Source organism: Ascidia mentula, chromosome 3 (assembly GCF_947561715.1).
Source record: "Ascidia mentula chromosome 3, kaAscMent1.1, whole genome shotgun sequence".
Taxonomy (NCBI): Eukaryota; Metazoa; Chordata; class Ascidiacea; order Phlebobranchia; family Ascidiidae; genus Ascidia; species Ascidia mentula.
The window spans coordinates 15,161,786-15,188,893 of NC_138568.1; the positions used below are offsets into that span (position 1 = coordinate 15,161,786).

The 27,108-nt window shown below is 39.4% G+C and overlaps 1 protein-coding gene across 1 annotated transcript in view; it reads left to right on the forward strand.

Annotated features, from left to right (window-relative positions):
• Positions 1-20,920, forward strand: part of LOC145895722 (uncharacterized) — a 48,710-nt gene extending 27,790 nt beyond the window's left edge. The window contains exons 11-31 of the mRNA XM_082984508.1: positions 8,508-8,611; positions 8,843-8,974; positions 9,655-9,819; positions 10,370-10,666; positions 10,980-11,160; positions 11,213-11,390; positions 11,451-11,662; positions 11,720-11,988; positions 16,781-16,993; positions 17,237-17,422; positions 17,492-17,558; positions 17,611-17,753; positions 17,975-18,186; positions 18,253-18,394; positions 18,917-18,999; positions 19,187-19,268; positions 19,650-19,760; positions 20,086-20,199; positions 20,269-20,355; positions 20,503-20,640; positions 20,813-20,920. Coding sequence (XP_082840634.1) covers positions 8,508-8,611; positions 8,843-8,974; positions 9,655-9,819; positions 10,370-10,666; positions 10,980-11,160; positions 11,213-11,390; positions 11,451-11,662; positions 11,720-11,988; positions 16,781-16,993; positions 17,237-17,422; positions 17,492-17,558; positions 17,611-17,753; positions 17,975-18,186; positions 18,253-18,394; positions 18,917-18,999; positions 19,187-19,268; positions 19,650-19,760; positions 20,086-20,199; positions 20,269-20,355; positions 20,503-20,640; positions 20,813-20,920 — 3,224 coding nt within the window. The remainder of the gene's footprint in view (positions 1-8,507; positions 8,612-8,842; positions 8,975-9,654; positions 9,820-10,369; positions 10,667-10,979; positions 11,161-11,212; positions 11,391-11,450; positions 11,663-11,719; positions 11,989-16,780; positions 16,994-17,236; positions 17,423-17,491; positions 17,559-17,610; positions 17,754-17,974; positions 18,187-18,252; positions 18,395-18,916; positions 19,000-19,186; positions 19,269-19,649; positions 19,761-20,085; positions 20,200-20,268; positions 20,356-20,502; positions 20,641-20,812) is intronic.
• Positions 20,921-27,108: the final 6,188 nt, after the last annotated feature.

Sequence of the window (27,108 nt, forward strand, 5' to 3'; positions counted from 1 at the left end):
TGTCGTTTAGTAATGAATTTAGGGTTTTTCTAACAAGGTTTAACAGGGGTTGAATTGTGGGGCAGTTATGAAAGAGATGTGAAAAAGTTTCAGAGGGGTAAGTGCATAGATAACAATGGGGGTGTTTGTCGAGTGGAAGGAAGGTTTGTTGGCATTTAAGAGGGGGGATTTTGTATGTAAGGCGGTAATTGAAGGTTTTGAGATAGTTAGGGAAAATAGGGTTGTGAATTTGTGTCCAATCTGTCACATTGAGGGGGGTTGAAGAGGTGTTGGTAAGTCTAGTGTAAAGGGGTTTCAATTTGGGGCAAAGGAGTTCCTGTTCTGTGGGGTTTATGGAGGTTATTAAAGAGTAAATGTATTGATAATGAGGGGAGGGTGTTGTTGCGTGAGGGAGAAAGTTACGTGTCCGGAGGTCGAAGAATTTAGAAATTTGGAGTCCGAGGTTGTATTCAATGAGGGAAAGTTGGAGTGTAGTTGGGGTGTCCAGGATGCGATGTTTATAATATTTTTTGAAAGGGGAGAGAAGATAAAGGTCAGAATAGAGGGGATGTTGGCCGCGCCGTAACCGCTAAGGTCACGGCGGGCTGCCAAGGTGTTAATAGGCAAGGTGGGGTTGTTTCGGCCTCGCGTTGCCGGGATGGTAGGGGGTAGGTGTTGGCCATGTAAGAGATTTTGGGTAAGAGCATAGTTTTGGAAAGGATGCATTTCGAATCGAAAGTTAGAAAGGGGTTGCTTATAGAGGTGGCGCGGCTTTGTAAAGAGGAAATTTTTGTGTGCCATGCCGTTGTTATAGCCGAGGGTGCGCCGATGGGTGTTTTTAATGGGTTTATACAGTTACGATTCCAGTTAATATGATTCAAAAGGGGTTCGTCGGTAGGAGGTTGGAGGATGGTAATTGCTTCGGTTTTGGTGGGGTTTAGTTTAAGACCAGTTAATTTACTAAAGTTATCAATTAATGCCAGGGATTGGATGAGGGATTGCCGATGCGCCACCACTAGGGTGACGTCATCGGCGTAAGCAATTGCCTTGGGTGTGTTTCGGCATGGCACGGGGGTAGACATGATAGCGGGGGTGTTTTGGATGGCAACGAGAAGTGGATCTAAGGCGATCAGGAAGAGGGTCAAACTAAGGGGGTCACCTTGTCTGACTCCTCTCCTGATCGGAAACTCCATCGTGGCGAAACCATTGACGTAGGCCCGGGAATGGGCGGAAGAATGAAGGGCAGAAAGGTAATCAGTAAAGAGAGGGGGGAAGTGTCTAAGTTTTAGTTGGAGAAGAAGCCATGGGAAAGAAATAGAATCAAAAGCTTTTTGGAAATCAAGTGAAATGAAGAAAGAGTCCGAATTTATTAAGGAGGCGTGATAATAAAGGTCGCGAAGGGGGGAAGTGGCGTCAGATGTTGAGTTACCGGGTGTGGAGAATTGGTTGGGGGAGAGAATTGAAGAGATGAAGGGTCTGATGCGGAGGTTTAGGATCTTGTGGAGTATTTTGAGGTCTGTATTGAGGAGAGAGATGGGTCTGTATTTGTTTAAGAGGGTCGGGTCGTTCTTTTTATGAATGAGTGTGAGGTGTCCGAGGTTGTATTCCAAGGGGGTATATGCGTTAAGATAGGCGTAATTGAGGGCTTGGGTTAGGTTGGCCCCGATGAAGTCCCAGCAGAGCGAGTAGAACTCGATGCTGAGACCATCGGGACCGGGGGTTCTGCCAGAGGGGATGAGGGGGAGTGTGTTTTTGACTTCTTGTTGGGTGATAGGGTTTGAAAGTGTGTCACGGAGTTGGTCGGGGATGGTTTTTAAGGGGTGTTTAAGGAATTTATTATTAGGGTGCGGAAGAGGTATTTGTTGATCGGAATAAAGGGAAGAGAAGAATTGTCTAGTGTGGGATAAAAGTTCCTTAGGGGTTGAGAGGGGGAGTCCATGGGGGTCTTGTAATTCGAGAATTGGGGATGTTTGGGGGTAGGGAGGAGCTGAGTGTACAGGGATTTGTCGGCTATGTTTTTGTAATGTGGGTCGGAGGAAAGTGATTTGATGAGGGAAGAGCGGGCTTTAGAGAGGTAAGTGTTATTGAGGGACTTTTTGAGAGACTGGAAATGAGCTAGGTTTTGTGGAGTGGGATTGTCATTGACTATTTTTCTGGCGTTTTCAAATTGTTGTTGAAGGTGTTGGGTTTCAGTGCGGTATTGTTGGGAAAGACGCTTGGAGTGGGTTTGTAGGAATGCTTTAAATTTGTACTTGAGTGTGAGCCAGTATTCCATGGGGTTGGGGTGAAGGGGAGCCAGAGGTTGCCAGAGGGAATAGTGTAGGGAAAAGTCTTGTTGAAAGAGAGGGTCGGTGAAAGTGGAGGTATTGTTCTTTCAGGAGCCTTTGCCCCTGGGGGGAGAAGAAATGAGGTTAAGTGTAAGAGTGACAAGGTCGTGGTCAGAAAAGGGGCATAGAGTGATGGAATGTTGTTTAGGGATTAATGGGGAGGCAATGTAAATCCTATCTATGCGGGATTGGGTGCCGGGAGCGCGTCGAGAAAATTGGCAAAGGGAGGGATGGAGAGTGCGGAAGGAGTCTTTGAGGTCAAAGGTTGATAATAAATTAATTAAAGGGGGGCTAGGCCTACGTGTTTGGACGGGAGGGTGTTTATCAAGGGCTGGGTTTAGGACGCAGTTAAAATCACCGGCAAGAATTAAGGGGTGGGTTGAGGTTAAGTACGGGTACAGGGAATCAATAAAGTTATTGTTATTGGTATGGTTTTTCTTGCCGGAGGGGGCGTAAATATTTACCAGGTGGAAGGTGTGGGTTAGGGTTGAGATGTCGGCAGCCATAATGCTACCGGCAGAATCAGAAACGGAATTGAGAATTTGAAGTGTGGAGGAGTTTAGAAGAACTGCGACACCTCCTCGGGCATAGCCCTTCAGAGGTGCCGAGTATAAGAGGATGGGGCCGGAAGTCCATTCAGACTTCCAGAGGGATTCGGTTTGGGGAGTAGAGTGAGTTTCTTGTAAGCAGTAAAGGTCAAAGTTCAAAGAGGAAAGGTATTGAAACAGGGCCCTCCTCTTGGGTGCCTGGCCTAGGCCGTTAACATTAAGAGTACATATTCGCACATACGACGCCATTGTATACATAAAAATAAACAAGCAGGTGGTGGGTGATAATGGTGGTTTTACAAAAACGTTGCATTAAAATCGTCGGGAATTGTGGCATTGCAACTGCACACAACCTTCTCCCCGGGCAAAAGGTTACAACATACACCGCAAGTGCAGCTAATAAGTAGGCGTTGGCACCGTTTATTGGTACAACGAGACGGGCTAAGGTAGGCTTCTTCCGCATCCCAATTTCCACAACGACATTTTAAATGTGCTGTGTCGCATAAACATTTAATGTGCTCGCCTGCATATGCTGTGTGGCAGCATGACGTCTTCTTCTTGGGCGAAGGTGTTGCACTGTTCTTGCGTTTGCGGGATCTCACTGTGTTGAACCCTTCGTTGTCCCGTTTCATTGGTTTAGGGGTTGATGACGCCATTGGTTGCGTCACTGGGACGGGAGCGTCACTGGAAACCATTTGTGTTGTAGCGGTGTCAGCCTACACGGGCTGCAGGATACTGCGACGTACCGCCTCTGGTGTCTTGTTGGTGTCGCCGACATTGGTCGTTGGGGCGCTAGAGGGTGCTTGCGCCTCTGAAGACTTGTTGTTGTTGGTTGACGTTGTAGCGGTGTCAGCCAACTCGGGCTGATGCTTACTGTGGTGTACCGCCTCTGGTGTCTTCTTGTTAAATCCAAAATTACGTGTTGCGGCGCTAGAGGGTGTGAGCGCCTCTGTAGACTTCGCGCCGCTTCCCGTAACGTCAGCTGTCACGGTTGGCGGCACATCATCAGTGGCAACAGCTGCCACGCCTTGCTTGTTCACAGGTGTGACGTCGGATGTCACACTTTACCTGAGTTTGGAGTTCTAGACACCAAAAATTACCTGATTCTAATAATTTTCTTCCACCTTGTTAGTTTGGTGCCAACAAATGACGGTGGCTGTATGATCACTACAAAGTAGAAGTATTTGCCTGACCGGATGGTCGGCATGATCGTCAGCATAAGTCGCACCAAGCTGCACTGATGCGATCTTTTAGGACGAAACGCTGGTTAACTGTTTACTGCTCATAGAATTTATAATATTGGCTCCGATTTGCTTTGTATCAGTTATTTTGTCAGCAGATGTTACGTAAAATTATTGGAAAGTCGTAGGTTGTGTTTTGTCATCCACACATCAGCTTTCAACCTTTGCATACCCAGTCGTGCATGAATAGTTGGCATTAATCAGGTTTATTTAAAACCAAACCTAACATTTACAGATTATCAGCCATGACGACTCTTCATGTATAAACATTTGCTAACACAAATCTAGCGAAACAATTTTTATATGACGTAATACATTACTTTTGTTACAGCTGCGACAACAAGTTTGACGATTACTTAAATCGTCCAAACAAAGTATGCGCCCTCAGAGTAAAGGAGTTTTGCAAAGGAATGATCCAATGTGTTAGAAAAACACTTTGTGACGTTGGATGCCCCTCACACTTCCAGTGTCCGAATTCATCTTGTTGGAAACGTTCGACTGTTTGTGATGGCGATCCTTGCAATGACTGCCCAGCTTTCCAAAACTGGAATAATGGACATGGATTCAAGTGTGTTCGGAATGGCATGAATTGCAATCTTCCGCAAATGTTTCTATTGGACGGCATTGCCGATTGTGATGATAAATCTGATTTGTGTTACACCTCGAAGAATGGAGATGTCAGGTATTTCGTTTTTGAATGATTTTTTTTGTATATGCGTACATGCCAGCACTGACCCAACGCCATTGGATATGTGTGTCTACGGGCGTCACTCTTCCTATTGCAGTGAAAACGGCAAAATTAAAACGGTTGCAATGATCAATATAGTTTTATTCAAATGAGCTTTGCTATTTATATTAATGATTATAAATAGTAAAAAGAACGGCGATAACTGGTTGCTTGTGGTAAAAATTGAATCAATAAACAAATTTGTTATTGCAGAGATATTCGTGCTTATTCATCCCTGAACGAACAATTGTGTTTCCAATGTACAAATGACCCCATGATCATCTCAAGGTCAAGTGTTTGTGATGACGTCATAGATTGCCCTGATATGAGTGATGAATGCGGTTGTAATGGGAAATTCCCTCAGCAGTGCAGCAATAAAAATAAAGGGTATTTCGGGTAGTTTTGAAAAGACCTTTTATTTCGTTGATGCAAATTATCTATTAATTTTATTTAGTTCAAAACCACGTTGTAATTGTTTCGACGATAATGAGGTCTGTTACAACACAATGGATCAAACCAACAATTCCTGTAACTCAAAAAATGAATTCTGTGAAAAGCTTGCTCATTGTCCGGGGAATTCCCCATGTGAGTACCTCTGCCCCTTCCACTTCCAGTGTCCGAATTTAGCTTGTTGGAAACGTTCGACTCTTTGTGATGGCGATCCTTGCAATGACTGCCCAGCTTTCCAACATTGGAATAATGGACATGGATTCAAATGTGTTCGGAATGGCAGAAAATGCAATCTTCCGCAGATGTTTCTATGGGACGGCATTGCCGATTGTGATGATAAATCTGATTTGTGTTACACCTCGGAGAATGGAGATGTGAGGTATTTGTGAATTGTTGTGGTTGGTTAAAAATACCTACCTGTTAAGATAAGACAGAATGGACTTGTGTCATTTGCAGAGACATTCGAAGTTCTCAGACATTTAATCATCGTTCATGTTTTCAATGTACAAATGACCCCATGATCATCTCAAGGTCAAGTGTGTGTGATGACGCCATCGACTGTCCCGATAAAAGTGACGAATGTTTTTGTCAACCTGGGAAAACCAAAGATTGTGGCAAGTTTCATTAGTAAGTGATAAAGCATTAGTTTATTCGTTTGTTTGAAAGCACTGACATCCATTGAGTCACCAGAAATCTATGACTTGTAATAGTGTAAGTTACTGTCAAAGAAATTTTTGATCCGATTACAAAGTATTGAAGTCGAAAAAAGACCTTAAATGCAAGTCATCCCATATCTGGGCACTAAAAGCCGGCAACCTTTATGACGTAACAGTGTTTTAATAATGAGCGACCAATCATTGGAAATTTGCTCAATGCTCAGTTGATAGTTTTAGTTGTTCGGTTAAAGTGTTTTCAGTATGTTTGTCTGTTCTTCAGCTACTGTGTTTTAAAACCAATTGGGATAAAGCGAATCTTTGGTATTGTTTATATTTCTTGACATACTATTGATGTTATGACAAAATGTTGTAACAAATCCAGTGTGAGGCATTTTTGCTTCAGTCGAGTGCAGCAGGTGTTTGGATGTTAAACTTCTTTTCGTAATTTTGGGTTAGTTCTACGCTGAATTCCCATGTATGTGTGGTAAAAACGTTTGTTTAATTACTACAGGAGTCTTAAGTAAATATTATCTGCATTTAAATAAGTTTTTAATTATAAAATAAACGCGAAACAGTGAAATATTTTCAGCGTTGATGAGGAAGTGAAGAACGACTGCTCAACAACAACAACAACAACAACCAACTACATACAGGGGGTGTGGTGGTGTTTCGTAAGTGACAATACATAACTTATTATTTTGTCGGAAATAAGTGGTTTATATGTTTACGTACGTTTGTATATTCTTACCAACAAAATGTACTTACTCACTTGCAAAGTCCAGTATAAACGTAAATATTTGTTCCGTCTGTGGCGCCATTGCGATCACTTCAAAGCACTTTTGCATGTAGGAAGATTACGTTGTACAGACGTTGTTATATTCGGGTGGGCAATGTTCAGTGACATCACACATTACACATACTCCGTTGCTACAAAACACACGGTTCAACTAATTCCTCCAAAGCGCGTTGCATTCGGGTACCCTAGGGTGGATATGACCTCTGCCGCATCTCACAAAGATCCCCGTAATATCGTTACGGATTGGTTTGAATACTTTTATCGCGAGATATTACCTCTTAGATAGTTTCAATCACATTGCTTATCATCGTGGAAGGTTGTTCGCTCTCTTTGACACATTGCACATTTGTTAACTGTTTGTAATGTACTTAAATCTCAAAATCTCGAAGATTGGAATTCCATCCCATTGTTTAAAACTGACTATGGGATGTGGTGGCGAGTAAAACTAGTTTCGCATGCAAGATTGCTCATTCTAAAACACTAAAAAAAAATGTTTTATTTTGCAAAACTTGGAGCAAGACTTCAATTATACGTGATAATAATTATTAAGAAAATCCTATTACATAACTAAAGAAATACCTTTAAGGTCGTTAACAGTTGGAACTCTTGCTTGTACCGTGTTCCCCAGACGTTTCCTTTGCAAGGTTGACATGCGTGGAACTTATTTGGTATTTGGGATTGCACTAAACCAGCCAACACGGCATGTAGTACTGAGTTGTGATACCTACATTTTTAACAATTGGCATAAAATCAAAGGGCAGACCTTTGTGGGTACTCAAAGCACTGCGACCACGGCGAGAGTTGGGAAGAGGAGTCGCGTGAAAAGTCAATTTCGACGTCACATTCCACACGTTTTAGAATTAATTCTCGCTTTCGTCACAAATTGTATTTATTCGTTAAGCTTATTTTGCTATTTTCTTTGTTTTTTACCAGGGTTGACGAAATAAACTTCAACTAAACTTAAAAAAGTAAACATCTTGTAGTAAATGACAATCCCAGGTATAAAAGTCTCGAACCAGTTTGCTGTCATGCTGTCGATGTGTCGTTGGACATTTCTAGGTGTCCCACATGGCCACTGTTACCTGACAAATTGAATTTATAAGCAAAATGTTTACGATCACTGTTGCTTTGTCGCCACCGGATTCACAGATTTTGTAGCAGGGAAATCTGTTTCAAAACTTACTAATAATGTATTAAAATCCCAAAACAGCGATCTTTAGACAGCTCAGATCGATTTATAAGTTTTGGTAAATGGAGAAACTGATGATGCCGTTTTAGGCGAAATATATTTTTCTTTAAATAAATCGATCTGAGCTGTCTAAAGATCGCTGTTTTGGGATTTTAATACATTATTATTGATACGGTGTGCGATCGACAGCCTGCCAGGGGCCTTTGGTTTTTTGATCCAGTTTTGATTTACTAATCACATCAAAACTTACTATTGATAAAACCTAATGTAAAAGCCACGAAATTCTGACAAGCCTTACAATAACTAAAAAAAGATTCGTTTAAAATAATAACAAAAATATTCCTTCCAGCATGAGCAACAAATCGTTCGCACAAAAACATACCAGGAACCATGTGATGTGTTTTGCACAGGGTGAAATGATGTGGCGGGGGGGTTTGTGGTTGAGGAACTTCGACAACAAACTACTGTGCGATGGGAAACAGGATTGCGATGGTTCGATGGCCGACTTCGACCACGATGAAGATCCTCAACTTTGCAAACATCGGAAACACTGCGACACAAAAGACGGACTTCTCAATATTCCTATGTCTAAAGTATGCGACGGTTTTATCGATTGCAAGGATGAAAGTGACGAATATCCAGAACAAAACTGCACAAAGGAAGGAAGATTCTACTGTCCAACGTTAAATGGAGCCAAAGTAAAGTTATTGCTTGTCAGCAAAACCAGAAAAAATTGAAGACAACCTAATTGCAAGAGTTAGAGTAAAATAACTCCAAAGCTGTATTTTAACTATAAAAGGCAAAGGTATCGGTTTCTGTTGTTCAGTATTGTTTGTCATAATGCCCTTTGTAGAATCTTTTGCCCTTTGTAGAATCGCACACAGTTAACCACAAAGACGGTTTAAGTATTCCCCAGATTTCTGTGACAGATTTCTATAAACAAATCGGATGTTTGTGACCTCACAATTAATTGCGATGATCAAAGTGACGAAATAAACTGCACAAAGGACAAAAGGTTTTATTGCGAAAACAAAAATCCATTGTTCGTTAAGAAGGAGAAGGTAAACACATGTTAACAATATCTAAAATTTTGTGTCCTGTGGCAAAGATGTTTTGATTCCGTGCATGTTACTATTGTGACCGAAATTAATTCAACGAACCCGAATTCGGACTAAAGTTACTGGGAGGGCGGGTATGGAAGTTTTAGGACCGATTTAGAAAGTCCCTTTCTCTGTTTTTGGGCGCTTAATTTCCCAACCCCAACTATGGTAAACGCTCAGTTCACCCTGCATCAACGATTCAGCGTCAAAGCAAAAGTTGGGAGCCGAAATACGGAGGCGACTACTTTCATTATTAATTAAAATGACGTCAATGTGAATAAATCTTTAGAAGCACCCAAAGGTAAAAGCACGAATACCAAACAACAAAGTGCCCACTGCACAAATCATGTTCTTTACACCTAACCACACAAGCACAACTCAACGTTTGCACCAGATGAGAACTGTCAGTTTAAAAATTAATTCTTATTTTTGTCGTCAGCTTTCTGGCCAATTAGCGCGCCATACGCCTTCCACGTACACAATACTACACGTACATATTGCAGTACACATTTTTTTAGTCCAATTTCCATAGTTCCGTTATTCAGAAATTGCACAGAAAACAGTAATTTCGCAATATGCTGTATACAGACGCCAATGTGACCAATATAACTACAAATTTTTCTTTAATTTACTCCATATAGAAATTCAATGGAATCGGCGACTGCTCTGATTGGTCAGACGAGTGCCCAACAAACACAAAAGTGATCACCGAAAACATATTTTCATCACGATACGAGTTGATTGCAAACCCATTTCTACGAGCCATTGTGTGGATAATGGGGATGCTCGCCATTACCGGAAATTTGGTAAATTAAACTAAGTTTGTTTTGTCTTTGTTGCACAATAAGAACACGTGTAAATGAAAGCCAAAGCTAAAATGCTGTTAATCATTAGCAAACGTTTCGAACGCTAACTGCGTTCATCATCAGTACTACAATGAGTGCATGCAAGAAAAGCGTCGGGGTAATAAAGGACTGAGCAGGCAGAAGGGAAACAGCAGCAGCAACAACGCGCAACAAGCCAAAGGCATGTTACGTGACAACAACATGGAAGCACAGCAGCGACGTCATCATTAGCAATGTGTCATGCTGCAGTACGGACCTAGATGTTATATTGGTACCTATTAAGCGTTGCTGCTGCTGTTTCCCTTCTGCCTGCTCAGTCCTTTATTACCCCGACGCTTTTCTTGCATGCACTCATTGTAGTACTGATGATGAACGCAGTTAGTGTTCGAAACGTTTACTAATGATTAACAGCATTTTAGCTTTGGCTTTCATTTTCAAAGAAAGTTTTCATAGCTTCATTTTCATAGCTTTGGCTTTCATCACGTGTTATATTACTTTAATTTGTTTTGAGGTTGTCATTGTGATGGAAGGCAAAACGTTGGCAACGACAGAATCACAATCTGCTGCATTTCGCACAAACCATCTGCTCGTTTTGAATCTATCCGTTTCCGATCTACTCATGGGAGTTTATCTGATAATGCTGGGAGCAGCTGGTGTCAAATATTCCGGAAATTATTGTGCCAATGACCTTATTTGGAGATCAAGCGAAAGTTGCACCACAATGGGTGTCTTGGTTTTGCTTTCAAGCGAAACATCGGCGTTTACAATGGTTCTGTTGACCATATTCCGACTCTATGCAGTAAAAAACGTAAGTGAAACAATTGTATTTGGTTAAGTCAGCTATTGCCAATGTTCCAGAATTTTATAATATCTTTCTCTCTGGAAATCTTTTATCTCCAGAAACCTATTTATTATCACACTCACAGCTATCTCTGGATTCTAAACCTGACATGAGAATCGAAAGTGTAACGAATATTGTTAAAATGACTTAGTTTTGCCTAATTTAGGAACTACAGAGAGAAAGAGGAACAATTTTCCCCATCCCTCGATTTGAAATAACCACCAAGCTTGCAAATTTATTGTTTGTAATGAAAACTCTTGAATGTTTTCTTTTGTTTCAGCCATTCAATGCATCCTTGAAACCGGAATTGAAAACAGTCATCCTTTCCATTATCCTCTCCTGGGCATTCTCGTTTACAATTGCTTTTATTCCACTCACAACTCAACTACAACATTTGTTCGAAACCAAAGCTTGGATGAATGACAATCCGTTTTTTGACAATGTTGCAGTCGACTTTTCTAGTAAGATATGGTAAAACTAGTTACAAATGACATTAAATCGTTGCGTGTACAGGCATGAATAACTTCATGGATCGATTTGTAACTTTTCAACACAATTTCACAAGCAACGATTCCCAAGTACTCAACACTGCCCTGATGCGAGTAAATGATGCTAATTCCTGGACGGATTTTATGGATATTCTAGAGGATTACAATTACACTGAGTTGTTTGATATTTCTGGATATTTGGGGTCTGTTTTTTGTTCGCGCAAAATCTTAAATTTTATCGCTTGAAAATTGTTTATGAGTAGATATTACAGCAGCAGCAGTGTTTGCATCAGCAAACTGTATGTAACGACCAACGACAAGGCATGGGGATATTCAATCGCTTTTATTACTCTTAACTTCCTGGCCTTCATGTTTGTGGCAGTTACTTATTTTTGGATTTACAAGAAGTCAACTGCCAGTGCCAGACAAGTGAACGAAGGACCAAGAGATGAAAGGGCTGCAACACAAAACAAAGGTAAACACATTCGTGTTTGCATAGATATTATACCATTAATGCTGTTTGTTTCAGCAGAAATGCAAAAGAAAATCCTCCGCCTCATAATTACTGATTTTCTCTGCTGGGTTCCAATTTCCATCATGGCATTTGTAAATTGCGGTGGATTCCCTATGCCTCCAGTGATGTACGCTGTGTCAGCAATCATCCTGCTCCCCATCAACAGCTCTCTAAATCCCCTCATCTATTCCAATGCCCCGAAACTACTTTATGATAGAGTCCGGGATGGCCTAGGCGCCGTTTTCAGACGTCAAGCACAGGAAGAGCAACAAGAAAATGTGGTTGTGGTTGCTAACCGGGAAAACTTACATGTGGTTGAAGCAGAAACTGCTCTGTAAATAATGATACAGTGATTCATTTTGCTTCCCGTGACTACCTTACTACATTTTGTTTCTGGATCAACGTTGAGGCCTACTTGTAACATTGATGTTACGATGTTTGAAACTTTCCATGCAATCTACTCATGGAATACAAACCATCGACAGATGAAAATATAATCTGCTACCTTCAATTATCACCCAAAAAAGTTTAAAACACCCCCTCAAAACCCCTCTCACACGCCTTGTACATAAACCTCGCCCTGTGTATTTTTTATGTCGTACATAAATATGTTTTAAAGCAAGTAAGAATTCGTAAAATTCTTGGCAGGACAAACTCTCTGTGTAAATCGCATTATTATTCACATTCCATCGATAACAGTGCTTTAAATATCCAGAAGCAAGATTTTTCGTTTGAAGTTTTTTTTTTCTAACAATCAATTACTGTTTGGCATCCAATATCGGCTGGTTCTTTCGCGGCTTTCACCAAAATTTGATCGTTGTGTTAAATGTTTGCTGATTGCGAATATTTTGTGCTACTTGTTGTTGTTATCAATAAACACAGTGTTGAGAGGGTAAAAGTGTGTGTATTCTTGAACTTGTGAATTCTGATAAGGTACAAGTTCCAACCACACTTCATGAGTTTGTTGAGGAATTTCTTATCTGTTTAAGTCGGTTGTTGTTTGAAATGTCGTCCAGTGTTCATCTCCGTTATAAAGTTTGCAACCACAACGGAAAGTGGAGACCAAATGGCTGTGACAAAAATCTTATTGATAAGCATTACCTCTGAAACAAAGGTAGGTGGCATACAGAACCAAAGAAGACATCTACAATGTGTGACAGCAACGAGCAACGTTGTTCCAATGTTCCGTCGTTTAGTAATCTTTTTGCTGCTACGTTCGCGGCCAACATCACCAGTACATTAGTGAACAGGAAATCACATCGAACGCAACCTCTTCTTGGACACACAGCTCTTTTATCGTCCTTCCTCACCACGGGTGATCAAAACTTGGCTACGTTCAGCAAGATTGTCTGTAAACGAGCTTGAAAGGGAAACCAAGCTCGTGAATATCCCGAAAGTCACATATCTTTATTTACTTTCAAATCATATCTGTCCCTGACTATTTTATTTACTTTCCACTCAACAACATGACGCAGGGCCCGTTTCAACTCGCAGTTCGTCTCTTATTATTCCAACATTGAGCTCCGTTGCCAGCTCTATCTAAAACGACCGTAACGTTTAATATGCAGATGACCAAGGACTTTGATCGACTGCAGAAGAGGGAGGGTTTAACTGTCGTCAAGTTGTTTGTTCACCGAGGCGTATAAATTGTTTACAATTGCACGACAAATTTACAAAAGCTGTTTCGAAGTAACTGCAAGCAGAGGCTCGCCAACAGGTTTGCTTTAGCAGTAGCTTCATTTGCATGATGTGAAATTACCTATTTTGTGGATGTCATGCAGCTGAATGGAGCCAATGTTATTGATTAACGATAATAGAAGTAAGAGGAAGACGGAAGTCGAGTGTCGTTCGTTCTATGTTTGGTTGGTAGCTTGTGGGTCCGCTTCATGATTATGGTTCAGGCGATTCACAAGTCTGTGTGTGACTTCCATTTTGGCCCTACTTCGTGGGTTTGACGTTTTGTAAACTGGAAAAAATAGTTTTGTCGACCAACGTCTCTTGGGTAATTAATGTTAGTGATGAGAGTTAAAATGTCTCGGACGAATGGGGTTGGATATTTATATTCGATTGTAAAAGATTATTTGCTGTGTCGTGGTTGAAATGGCACACTTAAAACAATTGAGAGCGAATTGAAACAAGACAAGGGTTTCCAAGCTGAAAAAATCCTCATACGATGCATCTTTCGAAACGGAAAAAGTGAACACAGTTATTTTACAACATCCACTTTTAATCCGTGCCACCACAAAACAATTTGCCAATCCTGTGAATATTCTTTATTAACTTTCATAATATTATCTGCTGTTTTAACTTTTAAACCTAAATTGTCGCAGGGTGGTGAAAGGATTTTATTTCGTCAAAACCGAGGAAATTTGATGGTGAGTTGACCATATAAATCCCCAGACAAAATTATCATTGCTTTTCTTTCAAAATTAGTTACAAAAATACATGTGTTTTAAGTTATTGCTTGTTGCGTCTTGATATGTTAAATATTATAACACCGGAGCATATGAGTGAGATTTATAGCGGTTGGGATGTTTAAATGTATAAATATATTCATTTTACACATTCACGTTTTGTTTTCCCAGGGACGGAGGAATTCTATAGATGTCAAATAGTTTGCATTTGCAACAAACGAAAAAAAATAACGAGAACAAGCGAGTGCAATGGTAGACGGCATGAACCGAGGAAATCCTTTTTAACGTTTGTCATAATTTCGAATTTTTAATTTCACACAATGACGTTTGTTTCACAGGATGTCTTTGAGACGTGTGAAAGACAGTGGATTAGAAACTCTCAGTTTTAAATGCCAGAAAATAAAGGAAGAATGCGTAGAATCCATATATTATTGCGACAATATGTGGATATGTTTAATTGCCGTGGCGGATGTAAACCTATAGGAAGTAGAAAGGTTGATAATAAATAAATATATTCACTTTGATTTCCATTTCTATAAAACGTCTGCAAATATGTTTGTTGCAGAGTTAGGTTAATTTGCTGTGATTTAGTCCAGCTTATTTTTAAACAAACTTTTCAATCTGATATGTGTAGATTGATGGCTGCAATAAATCTATGTCAACAAACATTATATCATAAAGTCGCTGGCCTTGTAGAAGTCGTGGTTTTATCAGAGGGTGGATTTAAGACTGATGAGGGCAGGATCCGTCGTGTTGACGCCAGACCAAAATGGGAGCAAGGTCAAATCAAGCAGAAAACCATCTTATATTCAGTTCCAAGCAAACGCATCGAACAGGATATCTCCGTCTGTTTGAAACAAACTCGTGAAATACAACGTGTTTTTAACCAACCATCTTTCGTCCACATTGCAGTGTCCGTATAAAGTACATGATGTAAGTCAAGAAAAACAACGAAACAAAACATCGAAAAGTTGTTTCCAGGCCACAATCATTGTGATGAAACTTTAGCCGGAAGCGTAATAGGTTGTCGACCAAGAATGTCTCAGACTGTACAAACTGTACATTGCTCGTTCGTGCTATTACCTACATTGTTCTTCGACGAATGCAACAGCAAGCAACGAAAAGTTTGCACATGAAATGCCGCCTCACTAAAACCACACCTGAGTGCTGCGCTGTCCTACTAAAATAGTGCTATGTCAACATAATTCCACCGCTTTATTTGCAAAGCAAACAAGCCGACTCCGTCTACATAAGCGAATGGTGGTCAAGTAGGAAAACATGTGGCGGTGGACAATCCAAGTGCCCAATAGCCTTCCCGGATTGACTTGGTATGCCATTTTACACTGGATTGCCAAAAACTAGCTACTTGTGCACAAACAATCATTGTAATGATTTTATTCGATATTTTGTTTCAGTTTACGATACAAACGAAACTGTTATTTTCAGATCCTATTTACATATAAAGTGGCGGATCCAGCTATGCCAGTGAACATAATGACGGAAATTATAAGGCACCAAGTAGATGGTGTCTGCGCAGTGGGGCGATCCTGTCTGGCTTAACACTTCTGTGTAAACTACAATATGTAATAACCACAATAACCTAGGGATAATCCCGTTCAGTACGACAGACATATTTATAGGAATTATGATATGATACGAATTATACTAAATCAGCGTTCCTCAACCTGGGGAGTCGCTTAGGTTATCGTTAAACTCTTATGCAAATAATCATTTTGTCATGAAACTAAATAGTTTAAATAGTTTTGCTGTGATCAGTTTGTAGTCAAGTCGTAACAATCGACGGAAAAGCATGGAACTGAAAGAACTAAGCCAAACTTTTTAAATGTTTTGCAATTTGTTTCGAGCAATGATGAGCTTGGCATACAAAGGTAAATGTTGACCTTACAGTTACAAAGTCTACCTTTATTTCATCACATGCCACTTTTTAAATTAATGGTTTCAAATACAGTAGTGCTAATTCTTCTGCAAAAGAGATGAAGAAGGGGTCCGCAGTCCTTATGAAGACTGTCTAATTTAACAAAGCTTAAACAAGCGTCACAGTTTCCATGTTTCAACCAGGCGACAGTTTGGTCATTTAATTTAGTTAGCGAGCAACCAAATAGGACGTCGCCATGGTCTGTAGTCTCGATTTTTTGTGCGCAAATTAACCTAATAGTGTCCATGCAAAACGTTGGTAATTTGCCTCAAAGTGTATATAACAAGGTCACAACAACTTTGCATCAACATTTCTGGCAAAGTCGGCTACGACCATGGTCGGGTTTTCGTTTACATGAACAATCCACATTATCCGGGCCCTTTACAATGGGTAGGTTCCTTGACAGTTTACTCACTGCAAAATTCAAATAAAACATTTGTCATTTTATAAGATTACCTGTGACAATATCAGCTAAATAGCCGACAAGACTTCTGCTTAGTGTTGACTATACAGCCATTATTAATCTAAATAAATCATTTATAAGGAATAGAGCCAATAACATTTTAGCCAATAACAATTGCAAGTTTATTTAAATTGTGGTGAAATGTTAATTTATTTACATGAAAATGGTAAATTTACTTGATATTAGACGCAACAGCAAAAAAAGCCACACAAAACTATCGTACTAAAATTTATCGGTTTGTAAAAATAAGAAAAAAAATTTCACAGGTTAATTCCATATACGTTCCGATGATGTTGGTCGGTAATAACGTTAACACGGCACGTTTTGGTCTATCCATGGCAACTCCAGGGGATGTTGATCGTAATGGTTACGATGACGTCATTGTGGGTGCCCCGGGAGAAACACTGACGTCTTCAGGAAGTGGAGCTGTGTACGTTTACTATTCCAGCGCCCAAAGCTTGTCCAATTCATATAAACAGGTTTGAGACGTTGAATGATTTGTAACATGAGTCAGAACTGCCTTCCGCAATGAATACCGCAAGGGAGTCCACTTCACAGCGAAATTGTTTCAGCCTGTTTTAGCAACTACACAATAAAATACCCACGGGGCCAAAACAGTAATGTATGCCTGAATGAGAGTTTTGTGAAACCGCGATATTTTCGAAAATCCGTTTGTCAAACTAATGCATTACGGCCTTACGACATCGGCGTATTTTATACAGAGAATCGAAGGAAGCACTGTTGCGCCATCATTGGACAACTTTGGATATTCTTCGGGAATCGGACCAAGCCAGGGAACAGACGTAGACAACAACCACTATCCTGACTTGTGGATTGGGGCTGCTTCCAGCGATACTGTAGTAATACTACATGCAAGACCGGTGATAGACGTTTCATGCAAAGTACGGGTACATCGTCCGGTCATTGACGTAACCACATGCATAAATAACACCACCATGCCTTGTGCCGCGTTTCAGACTTGTCTAAACGCAAGTACCAGGGATCACAGCTCCTTTGATGGTTTTGGCAAGTACTATTTTGTTAGTTGGTTGGCAGAACATCACTCCGAGTAAACAACGGGATGTTTTTTGTGCAGATATGGTTACAACTCTTACCCTCGACAGTCTTTCTAACAGCATCGATGGATTAAGAATAGTGCTGATAGGTAACGCCAGTATTTCCGCTCCCCAATTTGTTACCTCGACTGAGACATGCAGAAACTACAGCGTCCACATCAATGTAAGTTAAAGAGGCAGATCACTATGGGTAGCAGTAGGAAAAGGTTTGACAAGTCCTACTTAACATTTCCCTCCCATGAGAAATCAACATATATTACTCAAAAACTGCAGTAAACAGTCACAGTAATTTTGATCACAGTAAAAATAAATATTAATTGATTTATTGCGTAAATATGTGATTAAGTGCCAACAATAAATTCTCCTTCTCTTTAAAACAAACAGGCACCCGAGTTTTTACGGATCGGCGGCTTAACTACACCAATCAGGGTGACCTACAGCTATGATTTTTCACCCCAACACAAAGCACAAGTTATGTCCCCCGTGACAGATACCCTTGGAAAGCATTTTGCGTACGCTGATTGGACGATTTACAACGGTTGTCAGGGAAACAACTACACGTGCAAAGGCGATCTTGCGTTAAAAGTTTCTTACTCGTAAGCTGTTTGTTTTACTTTTCTGAATGACAGCAAAAAGGCAACAGAAACCAAATGATATTTCAGGATTCCACAAAGCACCCAAGCGTACGTAATCAAGAGTAGTGAAAGCGTATTTTCATTGGCAGTTACCATTAGTAACCACGGACCTGATCCCGCTTTCTCCGTTAGGCTTGAAATTACATCTCTATCGATTGGAGTCAGTCAGGTTAGCAAAACCTTTGGCTGTAATATGTCTAAAGCTAATAAAATTTTTTGTGGGGTTTGCAATACTATTAAAAACTGTTTATTCGCAATAATTAACAGATTGTCAAACTCTGAATATTGAGTGTTCGTTGAAACTCACAAGAATAGCCTCTTAACGAGTTTCGACAATTCAAATAAAGTTAACGCCACTGTTAGTTTAAACAAGGCATGTTCATTTGTTTAAATTCTTTCCACTTGTGCGGATATTTTTCCGAGTGAAAGTGGAAACAGAAAGACGGTGATCGTTTTAAAATCACCCATCTCGCTTCTGTCCAGTGGGGATCAGGTAACTTTTGTCTGACATTATTCCTACTTTTGAAAGTAACGAAACACGGACGATGGGTAAAGTCATAATACATTTTTATGGTAAATTTTGCAAAAGAAAATTGCATTTGTATTATTCTCAAAATACTTATTTACCATTTCGCAATAAAAAGAAGTGAAGTTTAATGACAAAAATTTTAATATGTGCGATTCCGAACAGTGCAAGGTCGAAATTCTTTACGCTCTTCAATCGCTCACGAGGAGGGCTACGGTTGACAAACTGGCGATTCATGGAAAACTCCTGTAAGGGTAAACTGCAACACATTTTCATTAACTTTTCCACAGTCCAACAGTAAAGCACAGCACAACATGTTGTAACAAGATGGTTTTGCGTAATTTCCGCATCAATGATTACATAGGTTATTGCTATCAATATTTTTAACCGGTGGGAAAATGGCAAGTTAAATGTGGGTTTGAAAATGTATTCCAGATATGAAAAACATACGGATATGAACAAATTTAACAACGATTTTAACTACGAAAGAAGCATTAAATACGATGTTAACCTTGCTGTAACCAGGTTAGTAGGTTTTTATTTTAACATTGTTAATTTTTTTTTGGTTATCATTAAGGAATTACCAAATTTCTCAGAGTAAATCAACAATATCTTTTATTAGCATTTTACCATTAAAAATAAAAAAAATGTAACACAATCATGTAATGTGGAGTTTTGCAGACAATGTCGAAAAAACGATATTTTTTTCAGTCAAAGCCCGAGCTACACTGTCTTTTTCCAATCAAATCAATTAACTTCACGAAACACAATTCAATCAATCATGGATCCGGTGTTCCCTGCACCAATCATACATACGTTTAGGGTTCGTAAGAGTACAAGAAAATACAACATATCTACAAGTGACATAATTTTATTATTTTGATCCACGCTGATGTAGATCTACAACAAGGGATCGCAACTGCTTTCATCGGGTAGTCTTACATTCCTGTGGACCGACATGACTTTAGATGGCTTTCAACTTCTCTACCTGTACCACTTCACGTGTTTGGTATGTTGATGTCGTTGAGTCATGTCAGTACAAAGGCATGTTTCCTTAGCTCCAACTTCTGTTTTATTGCAAGCCCGCGGCGAGATGCGTTTGCAACCTGAATACAGCGGTCAACAAGTTGGGTATTCCCCTGACCAACGACACTAGGTTCAGTCACCAGATTCGTTTTCCTCCAATCGAAGCCAAACCGATCCCACTCAAACCGGTAATATGTTGAGCACGAAAACATTATGCTTGTTCGTGTTTCGTTTAACTTGCAAGAAACGTGACAAAACTCCTGAAAGCAATGCTACAAGACAGCAGTAGTTTGTTTTTATGTCAACAGAACTGCACCAATGTTAAATGCCAAACAATACTGTGTCACGTGACTGATCTTACTGCATTTACGTCCGTGGTTGTAGAAGCTCGCTTCGTCCTCTGGGCGCCTTCATTTACCGGGGTGAGAACTGAAATGCTACAAAATAATATACAAACATTTTTTGTTTCGTTCTTGGTGTTCTTTTTGCAGAACAACGTGGAAAGTTCGCCGACTTCTAGCGTAATGCTAAACATTTCGTCATCACCGGTTTATCCTATGAAGAATTACGTTGCCCTGGTAACAAAGCCCTGTTAACTTTCCTTGTTGGTGTCAAAAACATTGCAACATAGTTGTGACATATCTCTGTTAGGCACTCCGCTTATTTTTGTTAGAAATCTAAATGTGGTCAATTCCAGCTAAATGTTGTTGAATTTGTGACGCCAGGCTTCGACCACAATAAAAGCAAACAAGTCACCAGATGCTCTACCACAGTCGAGGGATACCTCGGATATTTTGGCGATCCTTGGTGCAATTCTCGGGGGAGTAGCGTTACTGTCAATAGTGATGTTGGTATGTTGGAAGGTGAGTTAATCAAAAGTGAAAGAAATACGGATTTGAATTTCATAAATAAATTATTGTTAAAGCACAAGTGTCACACACAATTAGCTAATCATTGTAAGTAATCTTATGTTTAACTTCTCTCGGCAAATACAAGATAACGGTGGCTTGAAAATATATAAATGCTGTTGCTTAGATTGGATTCTTCAACAGCAAGTATAAAGATAAGCTTCAGAAGGCACAACAAGTTGATGAGACACCAACTATAGTAGAAGATATTGAAGAGGAAAAAAATCAAAATTAGGAAAAAAATAATTTAAAAAAACTGGATTATTGCTGATAAATATTACTTGTATTTGGAGAATAAATTTTGGTGATACGCGAAGACAGGCTACTTTAAGAATGAAATTATTTGAAAGCAAAGCAACTTTATGCAAAATAAGCCTTGGTTTTTGAAACGTAAAAAACGCAGCAGAAAATAATATAGAAGCCCAGGTCACGAAAAAAGCCTTATCAAGCGAAGTCATATTCGTCTTTTAATCATAATCATTAACATACTTACTATAGGAAAAATGGAGTGAAACACTTTACGTAATTTTATGGTACAAAAAAACTTTATTGTTACAAAAGAAAGGTTTTTATTGCATTTGCATGATAAGGCAGGATTGTACCATTGCACAGGTCCTCACTTGGCGGTCAAGGTTATTCGGTTTGTGAATGCAAGTGTTGTACTTCTCGAAACAACGCTTACATCCACGTCCACAAGACGCTGCGCTAATGGCTAACCACGAGTCTGTTTCAGCACTACGGTTTACCCCACTTTGCATTACTTGTTTGAAACTTCGAATATATAGCTTCAGAACACCAACAGCACGAAAAAATATCTCGAATCCTGCATTATAAAAAACTCAACATGTGATGACTAGTACTTTTAATTGACATCAATGTTTTTACCTCTTCATCTGCTTCTACTCGTCTCTCTGTCTGGTCCGCCCATTCCCCTCGTGTTTGTTTGAGGAACTACTTTACGACGTCCTTCTTCGTTCTCGATCAATCCCTCATTAATCGAGACGGAGTATTCTACTTGCCCGTGATCCAAGCACCTGTCATGATCGAGATAATGGATATACTCTCGATGTAACCTACGACTTCGCAATTACAAAGGGGCTCCACTGCAACAAAGTGTTCCTCAGACGAGTATGCGATATTACCGGAGGTCAGTATCGGTATCAGGCGAGCATCGTGCGAGTCTGCAAGCAACCTCACCGGATGGTCGGATAAAAATGACTGGAACAGTGGCTTCAGAAGTTACAGTAATGGTTCCTGTGGCGGAAAAATTATGTTTTCTTAAAACTCTTGACTGAAACCAAATTTTACTCTTGATTCAAACCTGAATTCCATCAATTTTATGCTATAATCGATCAAATTAGAATATAGTGACGTCATCATAACAACCTCTCCGGAAATGACAACGGTTTTTCGTAACTAACTTTTACCCAGTGCGTGTCTGCAGTTTTGCAATAATATGGCTTTTTTGTACATATATAACTTTTACCCACCTTCAATCATCACAACATACATCTCAACTAAACTATCAGTTCACTTGTAAGGTCGACATTTAATCTACGTTTATTTCAACCAACTTATCTGAGTGCAAGATACTTTAATGAAAACATTTATACGAAACATCGGTACGCTTCTTAAATAAATGCTCTCCTTGGTTCTCAGGACGCTGCATTCACGGCCAACCACAAGCCTGTTCCAGCACAACCGTTTTGATAACATCTTGTTCATATAAACTCTAAAAATACCACAGACGAATCATAATCTGCCAAAATCGTCAGCCCAGTTTTTCTCTTTTCTCCTGCCAGTCATTGGCCCTACCCGTGTCACGTGAGAGGAAAGGAGCTAGCGCTGCGATATAAAATCAACGTGCGGTGGAGACACTTCGTAAACAAAAATCAACACAAAATATTTGACTAAGCAGGTGGAAGGTGAAATAACAAAAGGTGAAAATAAACGTGGCGTAAAAGAATACGTGATACAATGAAAGCGATAAACTTGGGAAAAAACGCCAACAAGTGATCGCAAGTTCTTTTGCGCTATATTTACATTGAAATAATACACAGCCTCCCGTACAAGGAATACACCACTTTCTAATTAACCACATACAAACGTATATCTTTCATTTGGGATCAGGGTAATTTTGGAAATCGTGATTCAATTGTGCGAATCCCACACGTTTGTTGGTGTAGACGCACGTGGTGTAGTAATTTCCAGATATTGCCGATGACCCAACATAATATATCTACTGCTTCCCAAAACCAATGTAACATGCTGTCGGTTCCTGTAACACATCGCCTCATCGTAAATCTTTGTATTCAATACAAAAAGTCTCTTCTGGCAACAATATTTATATATCACTTACCAGCATCCTTTAATATGACATAACGGAAGTCAGTGATTAACGTGACGAGGGAGCCTTATTTACGCACTCGTTGCTGTTGGTGATCAAGCTTTGGTTGAAGTAGTCACTCTTTCAGTTATTGGAGCTTCAGTGATAGTCGTTATATATTTTGTTGCATTAGGTTCAGTTGTAGATATTACTCCAATTTTTGTTGGAATTTCAGTTGTTAGAGCTTTTTGTTGTGGTCGATTTTTTGTTGGAGCTTTTTGTAGTCGTTGCTGCTGTTGAAAATTGATATTTATATGTAGTCATAACCATTAATGCTGTTGAAACTTTAGTTGTTACTGTAGTCATTTTTAATTGTAGTTGTTACCCCAGTTGTTTTCAGTGGTTCGTTTGTCGTCGCTTTTGTTGTTGGTAGTGTTAGAGGCTTAACGATTAGTATTCTTTGTTGTTTGATTTCTCTACCATCGTTGTTTCACCAGGATTTGTAGTTGTATATAATTTGTAGAATGTGGAACATCCTGTAGTTGTCAAGAATGTTTTTGTTTTTTTGCTTTGGGCCACTGGTTTATTGGTAGCTTATTGCAATCGTTTGTGTAGCAATGTCCAATATTCAATTTCTTGAGAACATTTTATGTCTGTCAAAACCAACATCAAAAGTAATCCATATACCACTACGCATAACAAAACAACTGTTGTTTAAGTGGTACAAATACGCATAATTTACTTTTCTTTAGTGAACGTTTCCAACTATATAGACAATTTTCTTTAGTGAACGTTTCCAACTATATTTAGGTTTGTTGAAGATAGTGCATAACCTACTGTATGGGACGTATTCGAGATTTCTGCTAATACTTTTGGTTCGTTTTTAACAATGTTTGGTCAAATACGTTTACTCAAGGTCGCATTTCTTTGCATGCAGTTTTAAAGCTACCTCCATGGACACAGTGCAAGGTATAGCTAACGCACTCTTACGATCACAAAGGTACCTATCGTAGAACAGTGAAGGGTGTAGTGAATATACTCCAATGTTTAACAAAGTTACCTATCGTCGAGACTGTGCAAGGCATAGCTATTCTACTATAACGCTTTAACAAAGCTACGTATTGTGGTTACAGTGCAAGGTATATATTATATCTGACCTTTAACGAGGCTACCTATTGTGGACACAGTGCAAGGTATAGATAATCTACTCTATCGCAGGGCAAGGTATAGCTAGAAAAATATGAAGCTATGTGGGGTCAATAAACGTTAATAAACGATAACATCAAGTTTAATTAGCCATTGGTTTTCAAACTTTCCCAACCAACACATGCACTTTTGATAGCTGTGTGTTTTAAATGATATGTGGCCAGCTATTAAACTTTTTCACGTTTATACATCTTCTAAGATTTTTCTTTGATAATTCATTGACACCTCACAGTCTGGCTGTGGTTAATTTTGCTAACGATTATGCACTGTAAGCTAAAGGAACACAAGTGCGTGGAATTCGTAGTGTAAACAGAGGGTAATTGCATGGGGTAAAGCTTTGCTTCGCTCGACGTCTCACCGTTAACTGACATAACGGAAGTCAGTGATTAACGCGACGTGGGAGCGTTATTTACGCACTTAAAGTGTATGGAAGTAATAACAACTTTTTAATATTGGAACATGCGCTCTTAACGCAGAGTTTTAGTTCTTGTTAGTCAATAGTGGAATTTTATGTTGTTGGTTTCCCAGATTTAGTCATCACTCTCGTTGATGTTGGTTATCAAGCTTTGGTTGAAGTAGTCACTCTTTCAGTTATTGGAGCTTCAGTGATAGTCGTTATATATTTTGTTGTTGGAGTTTCAGGTGTAGATATTACTCCTATTTTTGTTGGAATTTCTGTTGTTAAGCTTTTTGTTGTGGTCGATTTTTTGTTTGAGCTACAGATGTAGTCGTTGTTGCTGTTGTGAATTGAGATTTAGATGTAGTCATACCCCTAATGCTGTTGAAACTTTGGTTGTTACTGTAGTTATTTTTTATTGTAGTTGTTACCCCAGTTGTTGTCAGTAGTTCGTTTGTCGTCGATTTTGTTATTGGTAGTGTTGGAGGCTTAACGTTTAGCATTCTTTGTTGTTTGATTTCTCTACAATCGTTGTTTCACCAGGATTTGTAGTTGTATATAATTTATAGAATGTGCAACATCCTGTAGTTGTCACGGATGTTATTGTTTTTTTGCTTTGGGCCACTGGTTTATTGGTAGTTTATTGCAATCGTTTGTGTAGCAATGTCCAATATTCAATTTCTTGAGAACATTTTATGTCTGTCAAAACCAACATCAAGATATATCCATATATCACTACGCATAACAAAACAACTGTTGTTTAAGTGATACAAATACACATAATTTACATATGACTGGGTATTATTTTACACAAATGCTGCGTGCAGACAATTTCGTTTAGTGAACATTTGCAGCTATATTTAGGTTTGTTGAAGATAGTGTTTAACCTACTGTATGGGACGTTTCGAGATTTCTGCTAATACTTCTTCTTGGATTTTGGTGCAGGTTTGTGTTTGTCACGCATTCAAACTCTTTACCAGCAAACCGGACTAGAAAGCAAAAATATGGTGAGAACACAAGCGCGTGGTAATCGTAGTGTAAAAAGAATAGAATTGCCTGGGGGTAAAGCTTTGCTTCGCACGACGTCTCACGGTTAACTGACATAACGGAAGTCAGTGATTCACGTGACGTGGGAGCGTTATTTACGCACTTAAAGCGTATGGAAGTAACAACAACTTTTTAAAATGGGAACATGCCTTCTTAACGCAGAGTTTTAGTTCTTGTTGGCCATTGGTGGATTTTTTTGTTGTTGGTTCCCCAGATTTAGTCATCACTCTCGTCGTTGCTGTTGGTGATCTAGCTTTGTTTGAAGTGGTCACTCTTTCAGTTATTGGAGCTTTAGTAATAGTCATTAGTTGTTGCTGTTGTTGTTTTTATTTGTAGATGTTACCCCAGTTGTTGTCAGTGGCTCGTTTGTCGTCGCTTTTGTTAATGCTAGAGTTAGAAGCTTAATTTTAGCATTCTTTGTTGTTTGATTTGTCTACAATCGTTGTTTCACCAGGATTGTAAATAATTTGTGGAATGTGGAACATCCTGCAGTTGTCAAAAATGTTACTGTTCTTTGCTTTGGGCCACTGGTTTATTTGTAGTTTATTGCAATCGTTTGTGTAGCAATGTCCTATATTCAATTTCTTGAGAACATTTTATGTCAGTCAAAACTTACATCAAGAGTAATCCATATATCACTACGCATAACAAATCTAATGTTGTTTAAGTGGTACAAATACACATAATTTACTTTTAATTGGGTATTATTCTATAAAACTGCTTCGTTCAGACAATTTCCTTCAGTGAACGTTTCCAGCTATATTTAGGTTTGTTGAAGATAGTGTTTAACCTCTGTATGGGATGTATTCGGGATTTCTGCCAATAAAGCCACTTCAATGTCTTCTTCTTGGATTTTGGTGCAGGTTTGTGTTTGTCACGCATTCAAACTCTTTACCAGCAAACAGGAATAGAAAGTAAAAATACAGTGAGAAGCCTTTTTCACAGACTTTGCGCAATGCTCTCAAATCCGCCACATTCTTGTGACGTCATGAGAAATCACGTTACAGGGTTTGTGGGTGACTGCGATACGACCAACGTACCGAATGAGACATACTTTGTATCTCCAGTTTTCGCTGTGCATTTAAAAACTGCAAATGACTTTTTTGCTTTCCAAACTGGGAGGTGGCATTGCGGCATTGAATTGACATTTAACACAATGTTGAGTTTACACACCGAAAAAGTTGTTTTTGTAGTAAATGATACAGGGAAACAAATTGGCTGTATGGGCATTTGAAGCTCCATTACCGGAACTCGCACATAAAAAGAAGTTATTTGGTTCGTTTTTAAGAATGTTTGTCAATTACTTTTACTCAAGGTCGCATTTCGTGGCATGCAGTTTGAATTTTATCGGTTCATACCGGTAATGTTGGGAATAATCCTTGCAACAGAGAATATGTTTCGGTCACCTTACAAATTCTACCTATGTATAGGGATGTTAATATCGTAA